Source organism: Lemur catta, chromosome 11, assembly GCF_020740605.2.
Source record: "Lemur catta isolate mLemCat1 chromosome 11, mLemCat1.pri, whole genome shotgun sequence".
In the NCBI taxonomy this organism is placed as follows: domain Eukaryota; kingdom Metazoa; phylum Chordata; class Mammalia; order Primates; family Lemuridae; genus Lemur; species Lemur catta.
The window spans coordinates 54,749,713-54,766,354 of record NC_059138.1 but is presented as its reverse complement, the minus strand read 5'-3'; the positions used below and the strand labels follow the sequence as shown (position 1 = coordinate 54,766,354).

General features: G+C 33.5%; 1 protein-coding gene across 5 annotated transcripts in view; it reads left to right on the top strand.

Annotated features, from left to right (window-relative positions):
• The window catches only part of SGCE (sarcoglycan epsilon), a 70,148-nt gene that overhangs the window by 20,492 nt on the left and 33,014 nt on the right, over window positions 1-16,642 (top strand). For all 5 annotated transcript variants that reach the window (XM_045564084.1, XM_045564082.1, XM_045564085.1 and 2 more), the window contains 4 exons: window positions 5,853-5,975; window positions 8,281-8,438; window positions 11,928-12,000; window positions 16,352-16,550. In XM_045564084.1, coding sequence (XP_045420040.1) covers window positions 5,853-5,975; window positions 8,281-8,438; window positions 11,928-12,000; window positions 16,352-16,550 — 553 coding nt within the window. The remainder of the gene's footprint in view (window positions 1-5,852; window positions 5,976-8,280; window positions 8,439-11,927; window positions 12,001-16,351; window positions 16,551-16,642) is intronic.

The following is a 16,642-nucleotide window of genomic DNA, read 5'->3' as shown; positions in this document are numbered from 1 at the left end:
GATGTTAAAACTGTAAAATATGAGACAACAAGCATTATTTTTTACTGTCAGTACTTAAAACTTTAACCATCAGGGACAATCATACCTAGTTGCTTAGGCAAAAATTTATTTTAAAAGTTATATCTGATAGGTGGCTATCAGTACTCTCTTTATATTCTAAACATATTTAAAATTTTTCTTCATGATTCATATCCAAAATTTTTTCCAGGTAATACTTACCATTAAGGCAATACTATGAACATTTGGGAAATATATAATATCTTATTTAAGTAATTTGGACTCATTTAAAGCACCTTTGTGATGTTTCCCAGTGAATAGTTTACATCTTAAAATTCAGTTGACAAAATTGAAATGCTTTTAGAAATAGACTTTAATTTCTTATTAATAAGTTACTTATTAATTATAGTATGTTACAGTATTCTTAGGCTGATTTAGCTATGGTGAAGGGTAATATATCATTTAATCTGTAGGTCTCTGTGTAAATTACATAGCATATTTCCCACATATCAAATCTGTAAGAAATTATACAACACGTTAAATCCATTTTGATTTGACAGTTCATGTTTACATAATATATGGGTTGAATTAAGACTCTCAATTGTACATTTATTTATTTCTGAGTGTATTTAATAACATGGAGTTTCTGCTGCAGTCGCCTCAAGTAATGACTGTATCCCAATTATAACAAGATCATCTATTCAGAAGTGTACTGCCTCAGCCAAGAACTAGGAAATACACCACAAAAGGGTCTTTGGGCAGCCAAAATAGATACTGCAAATCTAAGCTCCTGTTTTTTACATCTAGCAGAGCCCTGTGTGCGTTAAACAGTATGTATTTGCTTGCAGTTTAATACACAATCTCTTATTCGGTAGTCTGGTTTCTAAAACTGCAGCAGATTAATAACAGCAAATTAGAAGAGATGGAGAAGTCGCTAAAGTAAACACACTGATAGCAATGAGAAATGACAGCTGGCAACTTGTCTGCAGAGAAGAAAACAGAAAATCTATAAAATACACAGCCTTAAAAAGCATTAGCAGACTGGGACCTCCAGTGTGATCGGTAAATGACAAGGCAACCAAACAGTCCGTAAGGGAGTCACTGTATAATAAAGTAGAGTGCAATAATTGATGTGCAAAATGATGATCTTATACCATCATGAAAAAGGATCAGCCACAGAGTACTTGAGAAAAATCAGCTCTCCAGAATGATTCGTTCCATGGGGTTCCTGATAAACTGAGATTGTACTGTGTCCTTATCAACCTTAAAAATTAGAAATGGGTGATATAAATGGACCTTTTAAAGTGATTAACTTGCTGATAAAGCAACTATAAGAGAGATCTAAGCATAATTGGCACCTAATAAAAGTCATCTGGACATAAATATTGACAATACTTTATGACTTCTCACAGATTTCAGAAGAGACACGGCTTTAAGATTTAAATCTAGCTGGAACTTGCAGCATCTCACACTCAATGGCTATTTTATCTTTATATCCACGTACTTTTTCTTGGTTATGCAGAAAAAGGGCTGGCAAGTGTTCTTTGGACTTTTCTGCAGAGAAGGGACTGCATGTGTGCCTGTGCACATGCATATGCCATTAAGAATAATTGTGATAATTGCGTAGTTACATGCCGTAGATTCATTAGCAATGGACCACCATAATGCTTTCAAAATTTAATGTTTATTAAATACATCCAAATTTGCTTTTGTTTTAGGTAATTGTAAGTAAGCACACAAATGTACAGCCTTATATTTCCGACAGAAAATTTCCATTGGACTATTTGTAAAGAACGATAGGAAACTGTTTAGTTAGCATGAGATCCCACTTTATTGCTACTGCTATCACAGTCTGTTATTTGATTCTTGGCTCTGTGCTGTCACATAATATACAGTTGTTGAAATGGTCTGTAGACTCTGTGCCTTATGACTAAAACATACAGAGAATGGTTTTGTAAACAAGATTTTGGTAACGTGATGATGAGAGACATTGGAACTATGTTACTACATTTAGGGAGAATGAAATAATGAACCTGGCTACTTGTTTACATACTCTTTTGGCTCTTTCTACTCAGATACATAATTTTTCCTTTAAAAATTCTATAACTTAGGACTACCTGTTTTCACAAGTTTTTAATCTTTGCAAATCTAGCTGTCCTTGCTATTTGGAGATGATGTTTTTGACCCCCTGTGGGTTGGATTTTGGTTTAATGGTTTTCCCCCTTAATAGTGATAGAATTGTATGGATTTAGCCACATGCTGGTTTCCAGTTTCATTTGTATCCAGTGGCATGTGTTTGCAGAGGTAATGGATCTGCAGCTGTAGAATATTGCAAAACCATGCGATACACAGAGTGCAGACCCTGTGACCTCAGCTTGATTAGCATGGCCCTGTACACACGTATATTTCAGAGATTATTAGATCTTAGCATTGTGGATTCTTAGTGTTTAAACTTGATTTACAAGGATTGCTCTTAAGGAAAACAATATGCTTTAAGCTTACGGTTTGTGAATACTACCTAGGCATATGGGAGTGCGACATGTGTTAACGATTAGTAACAGCCTCTGTAGCTGTTCGTGCAGACCCTATCATCATTATTTATATAGTTCATATTTAGAACAAGAGCCTAGAGCTTTGCATTCTCTGTGTCATTTCTTGTTTTTGAAAGGAAGTATAGGTATAAATAGTGCTCAAATATCCTCTGTTGATGAGCTATTTGTTTTGCAAGTAACAAATTTGGAAGGGTAGAGGAAAAGGGCACTTCTTTAAAACGTTGTGTAGGTGCCCATAATTTAAACTCATGTTACAGAAAGGAAGTATTATTTTTACAAATAAAACATAGAGGTTTAGTCATTTTCCATTTGTTGATGATGAATATGTCATACATCTGTATCATGTTTTTCTCAAAGTGAACGGCATACTATACTTAAAGTATAGCAGGTTTTACTGTGGAGTTGCCAAGGTAACTGACCAGCAAGTATGCAGTTCAGCAGACTGCAGAAAAGCAATTGAGTGAACATGAATAAAGAAATGTGCATGTCATCTTAAAACCCAAGAGGGCTGTGGTAGACTGTGGCTTGGTTCTATAGATCGCAGAAATGTTTTTTAAGAAAACGGAAACTGAGATATTCTATACTAGTTTTTGGAGTGCGCGGATATGGAGTGGCAGGAACCTTTTCTTTAATGGTTCTACTTCAGGCCCTGTGGAGGGCGATATAGAAAATAGAATCATTTCAATATTATTTAATATGAGCAACCTTTCATTTTGCTTTATAAGCTAGCTTTTACCACCTTATAGCATCAAAAACTAAGGGAGACTATTAGTAGTTTATATTGTCAGTAGACAATGGTAATCTGTAAAGTGCTGCACTTTAATTAAGTACGATACAAATAGTTCACTAATAGGAAAATTGTGTCTACATCTATAGTGCTTTGTATTAGAATATATTTATCCATTCCGTAGGCATTGGTAAACTTATTCAAATATGCCAGACACTCTTCTAGGTGCTGAGAAAATAACAAGGTAAATAAAACTCAGTGCTGGACTGCAAGGTGTTTTTGATCTCTAGAAAGAATAAATTATATAAGCTCCGGAGAGATTCATTTAGAGTGTTGGAAATGTTTCCGTGCTTTGTATGTAGGGTTGTGATCCAGAAGTTAAACACTGTTACATATAGAGTAAAATAACTTCTTAGCAGGAGTTCAGAACTCTCCATAATTTGATTCTTTTTTTCTTCCCAGTTTTGCCTCCCCTGCCTTAAATATACTCTAGGATCTACCATCACTGATAACCAAATATATCTTATGGATGTCTTTCTAATTTAATAACAATTTAAAATATTAAATGTGCCTAATTTGGTTTATGTACTGTTTGAAAAGTCTCCAAACACAAGTTGTTTAAGTGTTTTTCCATGTTTTGTCCTGAAATCACTTCCTTTTAAAACTGTTATCAGCAACAGTTCTCTTGTATGTTGCTTCAGTTTTACCAGAAAGTTCTACATAGTGAGACTCTTCTTTACAGTGTAAGCTGAATTATTAAGGGCATATCTCGTATCATGCGCTTAATTTCCTTCCTTGAAAGGGCCCCACAGTAGCCCACTGTTATATCTTACACACGTATTTGCTGCTGAAATACTCGAATTCCCCATCTCTGAATTTCAGAATCCTACTACTGTAGTATTTTAAGAGCCATATTGAATTCTACTTCTTCCATAAATCTTTTCCAGATCTTTTCAACCTCGATTGCTCCTCCTGTTTTTCCAGGTATTGCCAGAGCAGTTTATACCTCTGGGTTAATACTTAGTTAGGTGGATGTTGGTCTCCCAAACCAGATAGTTAACTCATGGAAAGCAGGGACAGGGTCTCTTTCATCTTCACATTCCCCATAGCAGCTAGCATTCAGGGCATGTTGTAGTATCAAACTGGTAAAAAAAAAAAAAAGTTAAATTCTTACCCTTACTATATTTCTATGATTCATCCATTGTTATTAGGAATGGGGTCATTCCAGCAGGTAAGTAAATTGCTCTTGGACAGAAGTAGGTTACTATAAATGCCATGGGAAGATCATGTATGAATACTAGTGCAAAGCAAGTCAGGAAAGAACGAGTCTCGCTACATACCTAATTTAAACCTAACTTGCAGCTTCCTTCCCTCTGTTACATAGCCTTTGAAGTTGTTTTTGGTAGTAAAGCTATGGATACGTGAAGCTACAAGCCAAATATTTTAGTTCAGTTCTCCTTTTTTTTGGCAGCCATCCACAGAACTACCAGGGACAAGTTTTCACAGATAAAGAAACATTTTGTGGGAGTTTTTATTTTTATGCTGAAAAATTTATTGTCAGTGATCTTGCTATGCAGAGCTTTTAGTAAGTTGTGAGCTTAGAGTGAGCAGCCTTGGGGTTAAGGTTAATTACCACATTTACAAATCCATCAGTGACTAAGAGAAAGGACTGGCTTGATAGGGTTTATCTGTCTAAAAATTGCAGCTGCTAGCCAATCAGGAAGATAGAAATCCAAAAGAGATTGTAGAGGTGACAAGGGTAATGGCAATAATGTGTTGGTGGAGAGATGACATCAGAGCAAAAACAATAGGTGGAAACTAATCAAACCAATTTGACCATTTTAATGTAGTCACATCATATGTCTTAAGTAACTAGTAAATCATGAAATCTGCCCCATTTCACTTAAATTATTTGTGCTGAATTTTATTATGTAATTGTTATTGCTTATTTAAAATGTAGCATAATATAATAGAGTATGTTTGAATTATTAAATGTCAAGATCAGAGAAAATGGAATAAATCATTTCTAGGAGAGATATGAAGAGTGAATACTCAGGAAAAGTATTCAGTGCATTTTTATAAGTATATATGAAAGTCACCTTACATGTATTGATGGTATTATATAGATTGATGTGCTTTGTCTAGAAAACAATACAGTATGTATTCTTACAATTTAAAAATTATTCTATGTAGTTTGTTTTTAAAAAAGGAAAGAGAAAAAAAACTATAGCAATTTTGTAGTTATCTTTTCCCGTGATGTATTTGGTTCGTAAGAATTTCAAAAAATATCTTATAGATGTCTTTCTAATTTAATAACAATTTAAAATATCAAATGTGCCTAATTTTCTTTATGTACTGATTGAAAAGTCTCTAAACACAAGTTGTAAGTGTTTTTCCATGTTTTGTCCTGAAATCACCTTCCTTTAAAACAGTTATTAGCAGCTCTCTTGCATGTTCCTTCAATTTTCCCAGAAATTTCTACCTAGTGAGACTCTTCTTTACAGTGTAAGCTGAATTATTAAGGGCATATCTCATTATTTGTCTTTCTCTCTCTTATCTTTCTTCTTTGTTTTCAGTGTACACTATTTTCTCCAAGGTGCACTCCGATCGGAATGTATACCCATCGGCAGGCGTCCTCTTTGTTCATGTTTTGGAAAGAGAATATTTTAAGGGGGAATTTCCACCTTATCCAAAACCTGGTATGTTCTTTGTGGGGCAAAAGTGGTTAATTTAGTAAATTTTTCCTTTTGTTCAGTGTGTATAATCTGTATGGTATATGATCAACTATCATTAAGATTTTTGAAATGGTCTGGATATGTGTGATAAATTGATTGTTGTAGGATATTTCTCATTTGAAGACTAGAAATTTAATTACAGAAGGAAATTTATTTTTAAATTTTAAGGAAAGTATGTTTCTTTTTTTTTTTTTTTTTATTTCAGCTCATCATGGGGGTACATAAGTTCAGGTCATATACATTGTCCATGTCCAGGAAAGTATGTTTCTAAATTCAGTCTTGAGTTTTATGCCTCTAACAAATGATCTACGTATATTCATATAGAAATAATTATAGCTATAAAATTATGATTTTTCCATATCAAGATGTAGATTCTTACGTAGCACATTGACTTCTGGAAAACTGTACATATGTTGTAGAAAAGAATGAAATATATTAAGTAAGAGTTCTTTAAAATGCTTTTACAATAGGCCTGGCGCGGTGGCTCACGCCTGTAATCCTAGCACTCTGGGAGGCCAAGGCGGGTGGATCACTCGAGGTCAGGAGTTCGAGACCAGCCTGAGTGAGACCCCCATCTCTACTAAAAATAGAAATAAATTATCTGGACAAATAAAAATATATACAGAAAAAAAAAATTAGCCGGGCATGGTGGCACATGCCTGTAGTCCCAGCTACTCGGGAGGCTGAGGCAGGAGGATCACTTAAGCCCAGGAGTTTGAGGTTGCTGTGAGCTAGGCTGACGCCACGTCACTCACTCTAGCCTGGGCAACACAGCAAGACTCCGTCTCAAAAAAAAAAAAAGCTTTTACAATAGGAGATAATTTTATATAACTTCAAAATAATATAATGAAGGTTAATTTTTCCTTCAGAGTGATACCATTTATGAAGTCTTATTTAATTCACTATTGATTTAAATATATTATTTTGAATGATCACAAATGCAATCAAATTAATAAAGATGTATGAAGTATAGCAAGAAAAAACATGTTAAGTTTTTTTTTAATTTCAAAATATTACGGGAGTACAAGTGTTTTTGTTACATGGATGACTTGTATAATGCCGAAGTCGGGGCTTTTAGTGTGCCCGGCACCAGAGTAGCGTACATTGTACTGGATAGGCACATTTTTATCTCTGCCCTTCCAATATTCCCCTCTTAGTTTCCAATGTCCTTTATACCACTATATGACCATGTATACCCATTGTTTAGCTCCCACTTATTAGTGAGAACATGTGGGTTTTTTTATATTACATTATAATTCAAGTAACAAAAGTGAATTTTCTGAAAATCATATTTTGTAAGAACACATTTTTAAATTGGAATTGATATAAATTTTTTGTAGATTATATGATGAATAGCATACCTGAAAACTTTCATAAAATATAGTTAGCCATGTTCTTAATAATATTCAAGAAAAAAGGTAACATTTTCATCAATTATTCAAAAAATGTTTTCTTATGAGGCATTCCATGTTTGCAAAACTCTGTAGCTAAACCTTTTGAACAGCATCTCTAACATTTGAGAAGAAAATACATAGTTAGGAGCATAGTTTCTGGAGTCAGCCAGGATTAAACTCTAGTTCCACCATTTACTATGACCATGGAGAAATTACTTAATATGGAAAATAACATATTCTATCAATAAAATTAGGGCCAATAATAGTACTACTTTCATAGCTATGTTTGAAAATCAATGAAATAGTACTTGTAAAGCATTTATTTAATGCTAGTAAATAATGCTGTTATTATTGCTTATTATTAATAAATGCTATCATTATTATAGTTGTTTTGGATTTGTAACATCTTTTTCATTCTATTCTCCAATGTTTTAAAATTATATTATTTTTATTTTGCCCAATAATTTTATGATTTTAAAATATTCTTTAACATTAGTTTGATAGTATCCAGAGTTTCATGAAAGGAATGCTTCTTAAAAGAATAAATACATCAGTATAATGATTAGGGAATTTTTCTGAAAAATAGTTAATAGTGGAACTACCTTACTTTTAGATGACCAAAAAAAAAAATCCAAGAAAATTGTATGAATATGCTTTCTTCATTGCATAAAATTTCTAGACAAATTAAACAACCAAAGGATATCTATTTAATGTGGGGCCCTAATCAAATTCCCAGATGGATTTTGTGTATGTGTGTATGTAGTTTGCTATAAATGTAAGAAAAAAAATTTAGACAGAATGTTTTGATTGAAACTACCAAAGGACCACGTGTGAAAATAACTATCTTATGTCTTGATTCTGTGTTTCTTATCTAGGTGAGATTAGTAACGATCCCATCACATTTAACACAAATTTAATGGGTTACCCAGACCGACCTGGATGGCTTCGATATATCCAAAGGACACCATATAGTGATGGAGTCCTTTATGGGTCTCCAACAGCTGACAATGTGGGGAAGCCAACTATCATTGAGGTAATTTACTTAGAGAAAAATTTTATATATATTGTATATACATATATATGCACATACACACTGTATATAATAATTTGAGTTTCGTGTGCAGTAAAGAAAGAAAAATGAAATCTGTAAGTTTGGAAAGGAAGAAATGGAACAGTTGATAGATTATTTTAAATTTTAAGAAAAGCTAGCAGTGAGCTATAGGATCAGTATAAGAAACTCTAGGGTTAGGGCTAGAGTTAGGATTAAGGTTAGGGTTACATTTCTACACATGAATAACATATATTGAGAAAATAAATTTTTTTAAAAGATACCATTTTTAATAGCAATAAAAATTATAAGGTACTAGGAATAAATCTAACAGAAATTATGCAAGGTTTCAAGTCTAGGTAGCTTAAGGATTAAATGTGAAAAGCAGATTTTAAACTATATGTTAAATGTAGAAGAATCTCTTTCTAACCTTGAGGTAGAGAAGGATTTCTTAAATAAGATCTAATATTTGTATTTAAGAGAAAAAATGTTGATAAATTTTAATATGTGAAATTTTTAAACTTCTGTTCATCAACCATTAAACCAGAAACCATTTTTTTTGAAAGCCTCAAACTGGGAAAAGATATTGTCAATACATATAGCTAGCTGACTAAGAGTGAGTATCTAAAATGTAAAAAGGAATACTACAGTTTAATTAGACAAAGACATTTCACTAAAAAGGAAACACAGATGCCAATAAACTTAGGTAAAGAAGCTTACTCTTACGACTAATGAAGATTATTCAAATTAAGACCACAATGAAAATTTTACCGTCAGTAAAATTCATTACATGTGGATATGGAAATTGGCATAACCACTTTGGAAAACAGTACTGAATGTGGCAGTTAATGGGAGGAGAGTCGTACTATAGTTTTAGACCAATGCCTCCAGGATAGTTGATCACAGGGTACAGTGATACGTAGTTGCCTATCACTGTACCTATGATCCAGCAGTCCCACTTCTAGGCAGGTAGCCAAAAGAAATCCTTGCAAATGCCCTCCTGGAGGACATTTGCGATGGTGCTCATCAAGTACGATGTTTGTATAGCAAAACACTGGAAACCCACAAAACAATAGATACCCAAAAGTCTATCACTAAGAGAATAGATTACTAAATTGTAGTGTACTCAACACAGTGAATGTTAAGAGCGAAAATAAACTTAAGTTTGCCCAGCAACATGGATAAATATTTTAAAGACAATGTTAAATTAAAAAAAAAAAAGTACCAGAAGATACATAGGATTTACCATTTTGGTACAGTACAAAAACAAACAAACTAAACCTTACATTTTAAGCATACATACATTAATAATAAAACTATATTTAAAATGAGTGGGATGTTCAATACCAAATTCATAATGACTATTTCTTGTTGGGAACAGGCAAGGGTCTAGGATAGGAGAGAAACACATGCATTGAGATGGTTTCATAAGAAGAGTTGATTATGTTTTTATACTTCATGACTAACCTGGTGTTATGAATATGTGTTAAAAATATGCTAAAATGATGAAGATAAAAATTTAGCATATCCTTCATATAACAAGTAGTGAATTAATCTGTAAATAACTCATTTTTATATTCATAGGTAGTAACAGCTATAGCATTTTAAAATATTCTATTAATTTAGTCAAGAATTTGCATATCAAACTAATATTTTGTATAAATCGGCTGATTAATTCATTCAGTAAATGTTTATGTGAAATATTTAGATTTTAAGCATCTAAAGTAGATCAGGCACTATTTTAGAAATAGAAGACCAAAAATAAAGCATGCATACATACACACACTCTCCTGCTTTGAAGGTCTTCACGTCATAATCATAAGTAAAATGAGAGCATATTACAGTATTTAAATATCTGAGAAGCAATAGAAGGACTGTATTTTTTCATAGCCATTAAAATTAAACATTGAATATAAAATCAGACAATGAAATTCTTCCTCCTAATACGAAATATTCTTCACTCCCTTCAGTAGCCTGGGATTTTTAAAAAAAGACATTTATTAGAATTTATGAAATTTATAATAACGAAATTTTTGATGAATATGGGAAAGCTAGCCGTAAAAATATTGCTATTAATTTGAAAATATCAATTGTTTTTTGAGCTGAAGCTTCAAGATATTATAACAAATAGTAGAGGATTCATTCTCTTTTTTCCATTGAAAATATGATTAAATTTTTTGCATGGTAAACTTTTTAAATCATGAAGTTTCCCAAATAAAATCTATTTTGCATTTTTTCATTTACTTCATTTGAACAATAGTTCTAAGTTTATTTTATTGGCCAGTCTTAATTTTAGTATTCACGGTGAGGCTAACTGATCAGGTATCTCAATAGGTAGCAGCAAGGAAATGATTAAATCTGATGGAAATTTGACAAACTGTGGAGAGAGAAGTTCTTTTAACTTTATGGAATAATATGCCTTTCAAAATATATACCTTTGAAGTATTTTTAAAGGTTTGGAATTATTTATTCCAAAATTCCAATTCTTACTGTTTTAACTCTCAAATAATATTTCTAACGAGTGTGATTTATTTCTTTTGAAACTCATATATGTTGTATAAAAATCTTTGATACTTGTTTTTAAATGCACAAAATGTTTCTTTTGAGTCAGTGTTATACTCTTCTTTTGTCTCAGTGTCAGCTCCCGTTGCAATCACTGCCAGAAGGCTAGTGCTGGGATTCTAAGACTTTGACACAATCATTTGTGTTTTTGAGGTATTGCAGAATGCCTGAATGATTTAACATCTGTTATAAAGTTAATTATTCTTTGATTTTTGAAGCCATATCCTGTAGTTGGCCTTTGCTTTGTTTGTTGTTTGCAGTGGCTGTTGCTGAGTTGACTTTGATGTAAGTTCATTGGCCCTACAAATGTTTACTAATACTGGACTCTCTGAAGGGATTGATTTGTATTTTTGAGCATGTGCCGTAAGCTTACTTAAGACTGTGATCCTTGCTGCTTTATTACCATCATAAGTGAGAGATGATTTCCAAAGGGTCTTTTATGACATTTTTTGACTGGTATGCAGTTTAGTCTAAATGCAAACAACACAAAGATGTGCTTGTTTTGAAGTGTTCATTCTGTCATAATCCTTAAACTCCATTTAAAAGTACAAAAATATATTGTTTAGATTTTTTTAAAAACCTCAGGACATCACCGGTAAGTAATTCATAATGGTTAATTCATTTATTAATGATGCATCTACGTTGCTGTGAGGACTTAATGGTTTTTTGTGAAGGAGTCTTTCTGATTTTAACTTTTTGTTTCAGCACATTAAATAGACCTAATTGTTTATTTTCCCATAATGTTGCTAAAAGACTCAAATTCTTATTACCCAGAGAAGGAATATTTTGTAAGTATATCAACAAATAATGAAAATGGAAAGAACAACGATTTGTTTTCAGTTTCGTTCCTTAATGAACTTCATTTTACAAATAACATTTCACTTGTTTAATATGATTTTCCTTTTATAATAGATAACTGCCTACAATAGGCGCACCTTTGAGACTGCAAGGCATAATTTGATAATTAATATAATGTCAGCAGAAGGTAGGTATTGAAAATATGTTGACCATTTTCTTACTTACAAGCAGTATTTCTTTATGTTTCTTAACTACATAAAATATAGCTAAGAATTTTAAAGCACCACATACCTAATATAACTGATGAGGTACTAAAATGTAGGAAAGAAAACTAAGCAGTGTCTAATTTATTATAAAATATGATGTGTTATGGTGGTAAAAAACTCAGGATGGGGAACCGAGCAGATAGGCCACTTATTTCTTTAAGGCTTGGTTTCATCATCTGTAAAACAAGACTTAAGAATAGCATCTCTCTCAGAAGTCTGGGGTAAGGATTCTATGAGTTAAGGCTTGAAATGTGCTTGACACAGAGCTGATCACAGGGTGCACAGTCAATAATTATTAACTAGTTTTATTATTTTACTTTAAAATTTACTGTAGGTGGTCGTCTAGTTGTATGTGACCATATAGAGTTGTTGGAAGACAGAAATAAACTGAAATTTGGCACACAATTTCCTTCCTAAATAGCTAATCATGTGTTAGTAACTGTTAGAATGCATCAGGAATTTAAAGTTACATATGCCCAAATTGTAAATGATTTCCTAAGGACTTGGAAGGTTAGGGACAAAGGACATATTCCAAGAATTTCACTCTCAAATATTTTGACTCTGGTTTGGCAACCGACTGGGAAAATACATACTACGAAAAACTTTGTAGTTAAAATTTACAAATTACAGGGTAATCCTCTCTATACAAGATATCATTTATGGGGGTGATAAGAGAGGAGCTGATGCAGAGTATTTTTCCTTTGCAGACAGAAAAACAATTGTGCATTCTTGATAGGGAAATTCTTGCTTCTATTTACTAATACAACTAAAAACAAATGAGCAAACACAAAACTTTTTATCAGAACCTAATAATTTGGAATTCATGATAATTCAGTCAAGGCTGGACTAAAAATTGCCTTTATGCTAAAAGAAAGCAATTTCTGCAAAATGAAATTTGCAGAAATTGCTTAAAGACTTGAACCCCATTAAGTGAATTTTCCCACAGATACTTAGCAGTATCAATTGTGGACAACCAATGTGTGAGTTTAAAATTAAAATGACCTTCATACATGAAAAGCAAGTCCAAGTGCCAGTTCTATAGTCCTGGACAGAGGGCTCCTTGTTGACTCTCCCACTCCCCAAGGGCTTTTGGTAAGTATTTATGTTTGGATCAGGGAGACTTTTGTTCTTGACTGCAGTTGTGATTGGATGTTTGCATCCATCCTAAGCTGTCCCTGTAGAATTGGAATACCCTTAATGAGGAGAATAGTCGAAAAGTTTCCTTCCTCCTTGAGAGTTCATCACTATAGTTATATATTAATAGTTATATTACAGGGGGCTTGGGCCATCTAACCTCACCATTATGTTTCAGAGAGACTCAAAACTTTTTATCAAGTATGGGAATCCCTACAAACTGAAAGACAGCCTTCTCTACAGCTTGAGCTAACTCCTTCTCAAGTGTGGTCTTAGTGCGTAAATACAGAGTACACAAGGATCTTAATAGGTGGTGGTGTTGACATTTGGGACTCATGATCAAGCAGATAACTAATGGAAGATACTAGACAGCAGTGGGACTAAGAGTTGGCATTAGGGGCTATTTATCTAAATCAGGGGTTTTGAAGGCATGTTGCTGAGGAGTAGGAGGAGGAGGAGATGGGTTTTGAAAGCCATGACCTCTACTTCAGGCAGAGCTATTCCACTGCTTTTTACATAGCGTTTAGTGGCCCAAAACTATTTGAGTACAACTGACCTAAAGGTCACATATTTGTCTTTGGTAGTCTAGAAAGAATGTCTGTGTGCACTAGGATGCACATCTTTGAGCATGGCCTACACTCATGCTCTTTGTCCCAGACAAGTTTTAGGAAAAGAAGTAACAAAAGTTTATATCAGGGTAATCAGGCTCTGTCCAACTCCCTGCCCAGCTGTCTCCTGTTCTGAGAGACCTAATGGGAAATTAGTCATGTAGTCTCACACAGCGTGGCGCTCAAGGAGAGTACAAGAAGTGATTCTCTAAATTGGGTTTAGCGCCTCAGAGGCCTGCCACCAATCTGTTGGCCTACTGTTCTCCTGGCCTCGGTGATTTCCAAATATAGCAAGCATGGGATTTCCCCAGAGTTAGAAAGCTGCCGTGACTCATCTCTTGTAGGCCTGGCATCAGCTCTTTGCTGGGTAGACAGCAGGCAGCCGCCCAACCCAGAGCCTCTGAAGGGCGTGGTGGCAGCGACAGGCTTCGCAGCAGGTCTCAGAGACGGAGACACGAAGCAGGGTCACAGGGATCAGGAAGAGCCAAGTAACAGTTCTCCAAAAAGTAGTACTGATAGTAAGAAAAAAGTTTTACATGCTTATTTAGAAAATTGGATGTAAAAACATTTTAAGGAGATGAATAGATTGTAGACCTCTGGCATATTCAACAGCTATATTTGATATTATTTATAAATATTATTTATTGCCAAGAAACTCTTCTTCAGGACACATTTCTGCATGACTATTTTTAGGTATGCAGTAAAGTGTAGCATAATTAAGCTATTGTTTATCTGTATAAAACAGGAAATTTATCTGCTTAAAAGAGAGTAAATATATTTTAGAAGATTACAGATGGACCATACATTAAACAAATCTAACAAAATCATAAGCAGAATAAATGACAATATAGGATATTAAGTAAAAGACTTTTTATGATTAGGGCCTTGAACAACTAAATCTTCAGGAAGTAATGACCATGCTCTAGAAAGCTGTTAAAAACTCTGAAACCTGAGTTTCTTTCTTAATTTTAGCATCAAATCTCTTTTACTATCAAAGAGGCTCCATAAGAAATGAGGCCATTAAGATTTCTGGTACTTATTATATAATTTTCATTTTTGGTTTCTTAAGGAAGAGTGGCATACTTTACAGATACATGAATTTTATTGAAATAAATCACAGGATATTCATAGTATAATTATTATTGGCAACTTTAAATTGGAGTCCAGAAACATTTTCTTGTACTTTTAAAGTGTGAATTCAGATAACCAAACTTTTCATATTATTATTAATATAACAAGAGCTAAAGTTTAGCCGGGTGTTGTGGCTCATGCCTGTAATCCCAGAATTTTGGGAGGCTAAAATGGATCACTGGAGGCCAGGAGTTCAAGACCAGCTTAAGCAACACAGTGAGACCCCATCTCTACAAAAATAAAAATAAAAATTAGCCAGGTGTGGTGGTGCATGCCTATAGCCCCAGCTACTTTGGAGGCTACGGCAGGAGGATCTCTTGAGCCCAGGAGTTTGAGGCTGCAGTGAGCTATGATCACACCACTGCTCTCCAGCCTGGGTGACAGAGTGAGACCCTGTCTCAAAAAACCAAAAACAAAGTTTAATACTTTATAAGTTCTCACTCTATTTTGGGAACTCCACTGAGTATTTTATATATACAGTCTTCTTTAAATGAAATAAAAATCATATGAGGTAAGTTCAAATTCATGGCAGGTTCTTAGACCTCTCCAAAGATAAGCTTCCATATCTGAAAGTATAGAGAAAAATGTAAGTGCCTATTCACCGTCCTGTTGTGAGAATTAAATGTTATAATTCACTTAAATCCCTTAGCTTGGCCTGCCTCATAGTAGATATTTTTAAAAAGTTAACCTTTATTATTACAGAAATATTATTAAATAAAAAATAGGCTATTCTTTATCTTAATAGAACAATCAAAATATAGGAAATGATGGTTTGTAATTCAAGAGTAACATTTGAATAACAAATATTTCTGTATTTAGATTTTTTATATTAAGAGTCTGATTTTGACACTGGGCTGGTTTAAAATATAAATTATGAACTATTTAGAGGGAAATTTTGATGAGACATTGGGGAGGGGGGAAAGCTAACTAAATCTCTAGCAGTGTGAAATGTGGAATTATGTAAGAACTTTTTAATTTTTCTAGCACATTTAATTATAGAGTGATGAAAACAGTAGAATTGCTCTGATTTTTAGAATTTGTATTGGACATATAATCTAAATTTATTTTAGGAAAAAGTGACATTTTAACATGCTCCTAAAAAATCACTAAATATTATCAATTAAAAAATGCAGATTGAGTCTTCTTTTTTGGCAAGTCCTATAATTATAAATTGCTGGACCTTGGATTTTATTATATCGTAGATAAAGTTCTGTGTCTAATGTATGTTATGTTTTTAGAGACATCCTCTGTCATACAGAAAACTTTTAAAGCCAGTATTAATATTGTTCCCTACTTCCAGGATTATGACAGAATTCAACAAATCTCAAATTATTCTTCTGTTTCCCCTTTAAAAGACTACTTTGTTAAAGATATGCATACCCTTTTTCGCCAAAATTAGACTTCCCATTGCCATATCAAGCAGAATTCTTCATTAAAAATATGAACGTAGAAGAAATGTTGGCCAGTGAGGTTCTTGGAGACTTTCTCGGGGCAGTGAAAAATGTGTGGCAGCCTGAGCGCCTCAACGCCATAAACATCACGTCAGCCCTAGACAGGGGCGGCAGGGTTCCGCTTCCCATTAATGACCTCAAGGAGGGGTAAGCAGACCTTTATCTCATTGTCTTAAATATAGATTTTTAAAATACGGTGATTTTATCACACTTATTATAGATGGCAGATGGCCTATTAC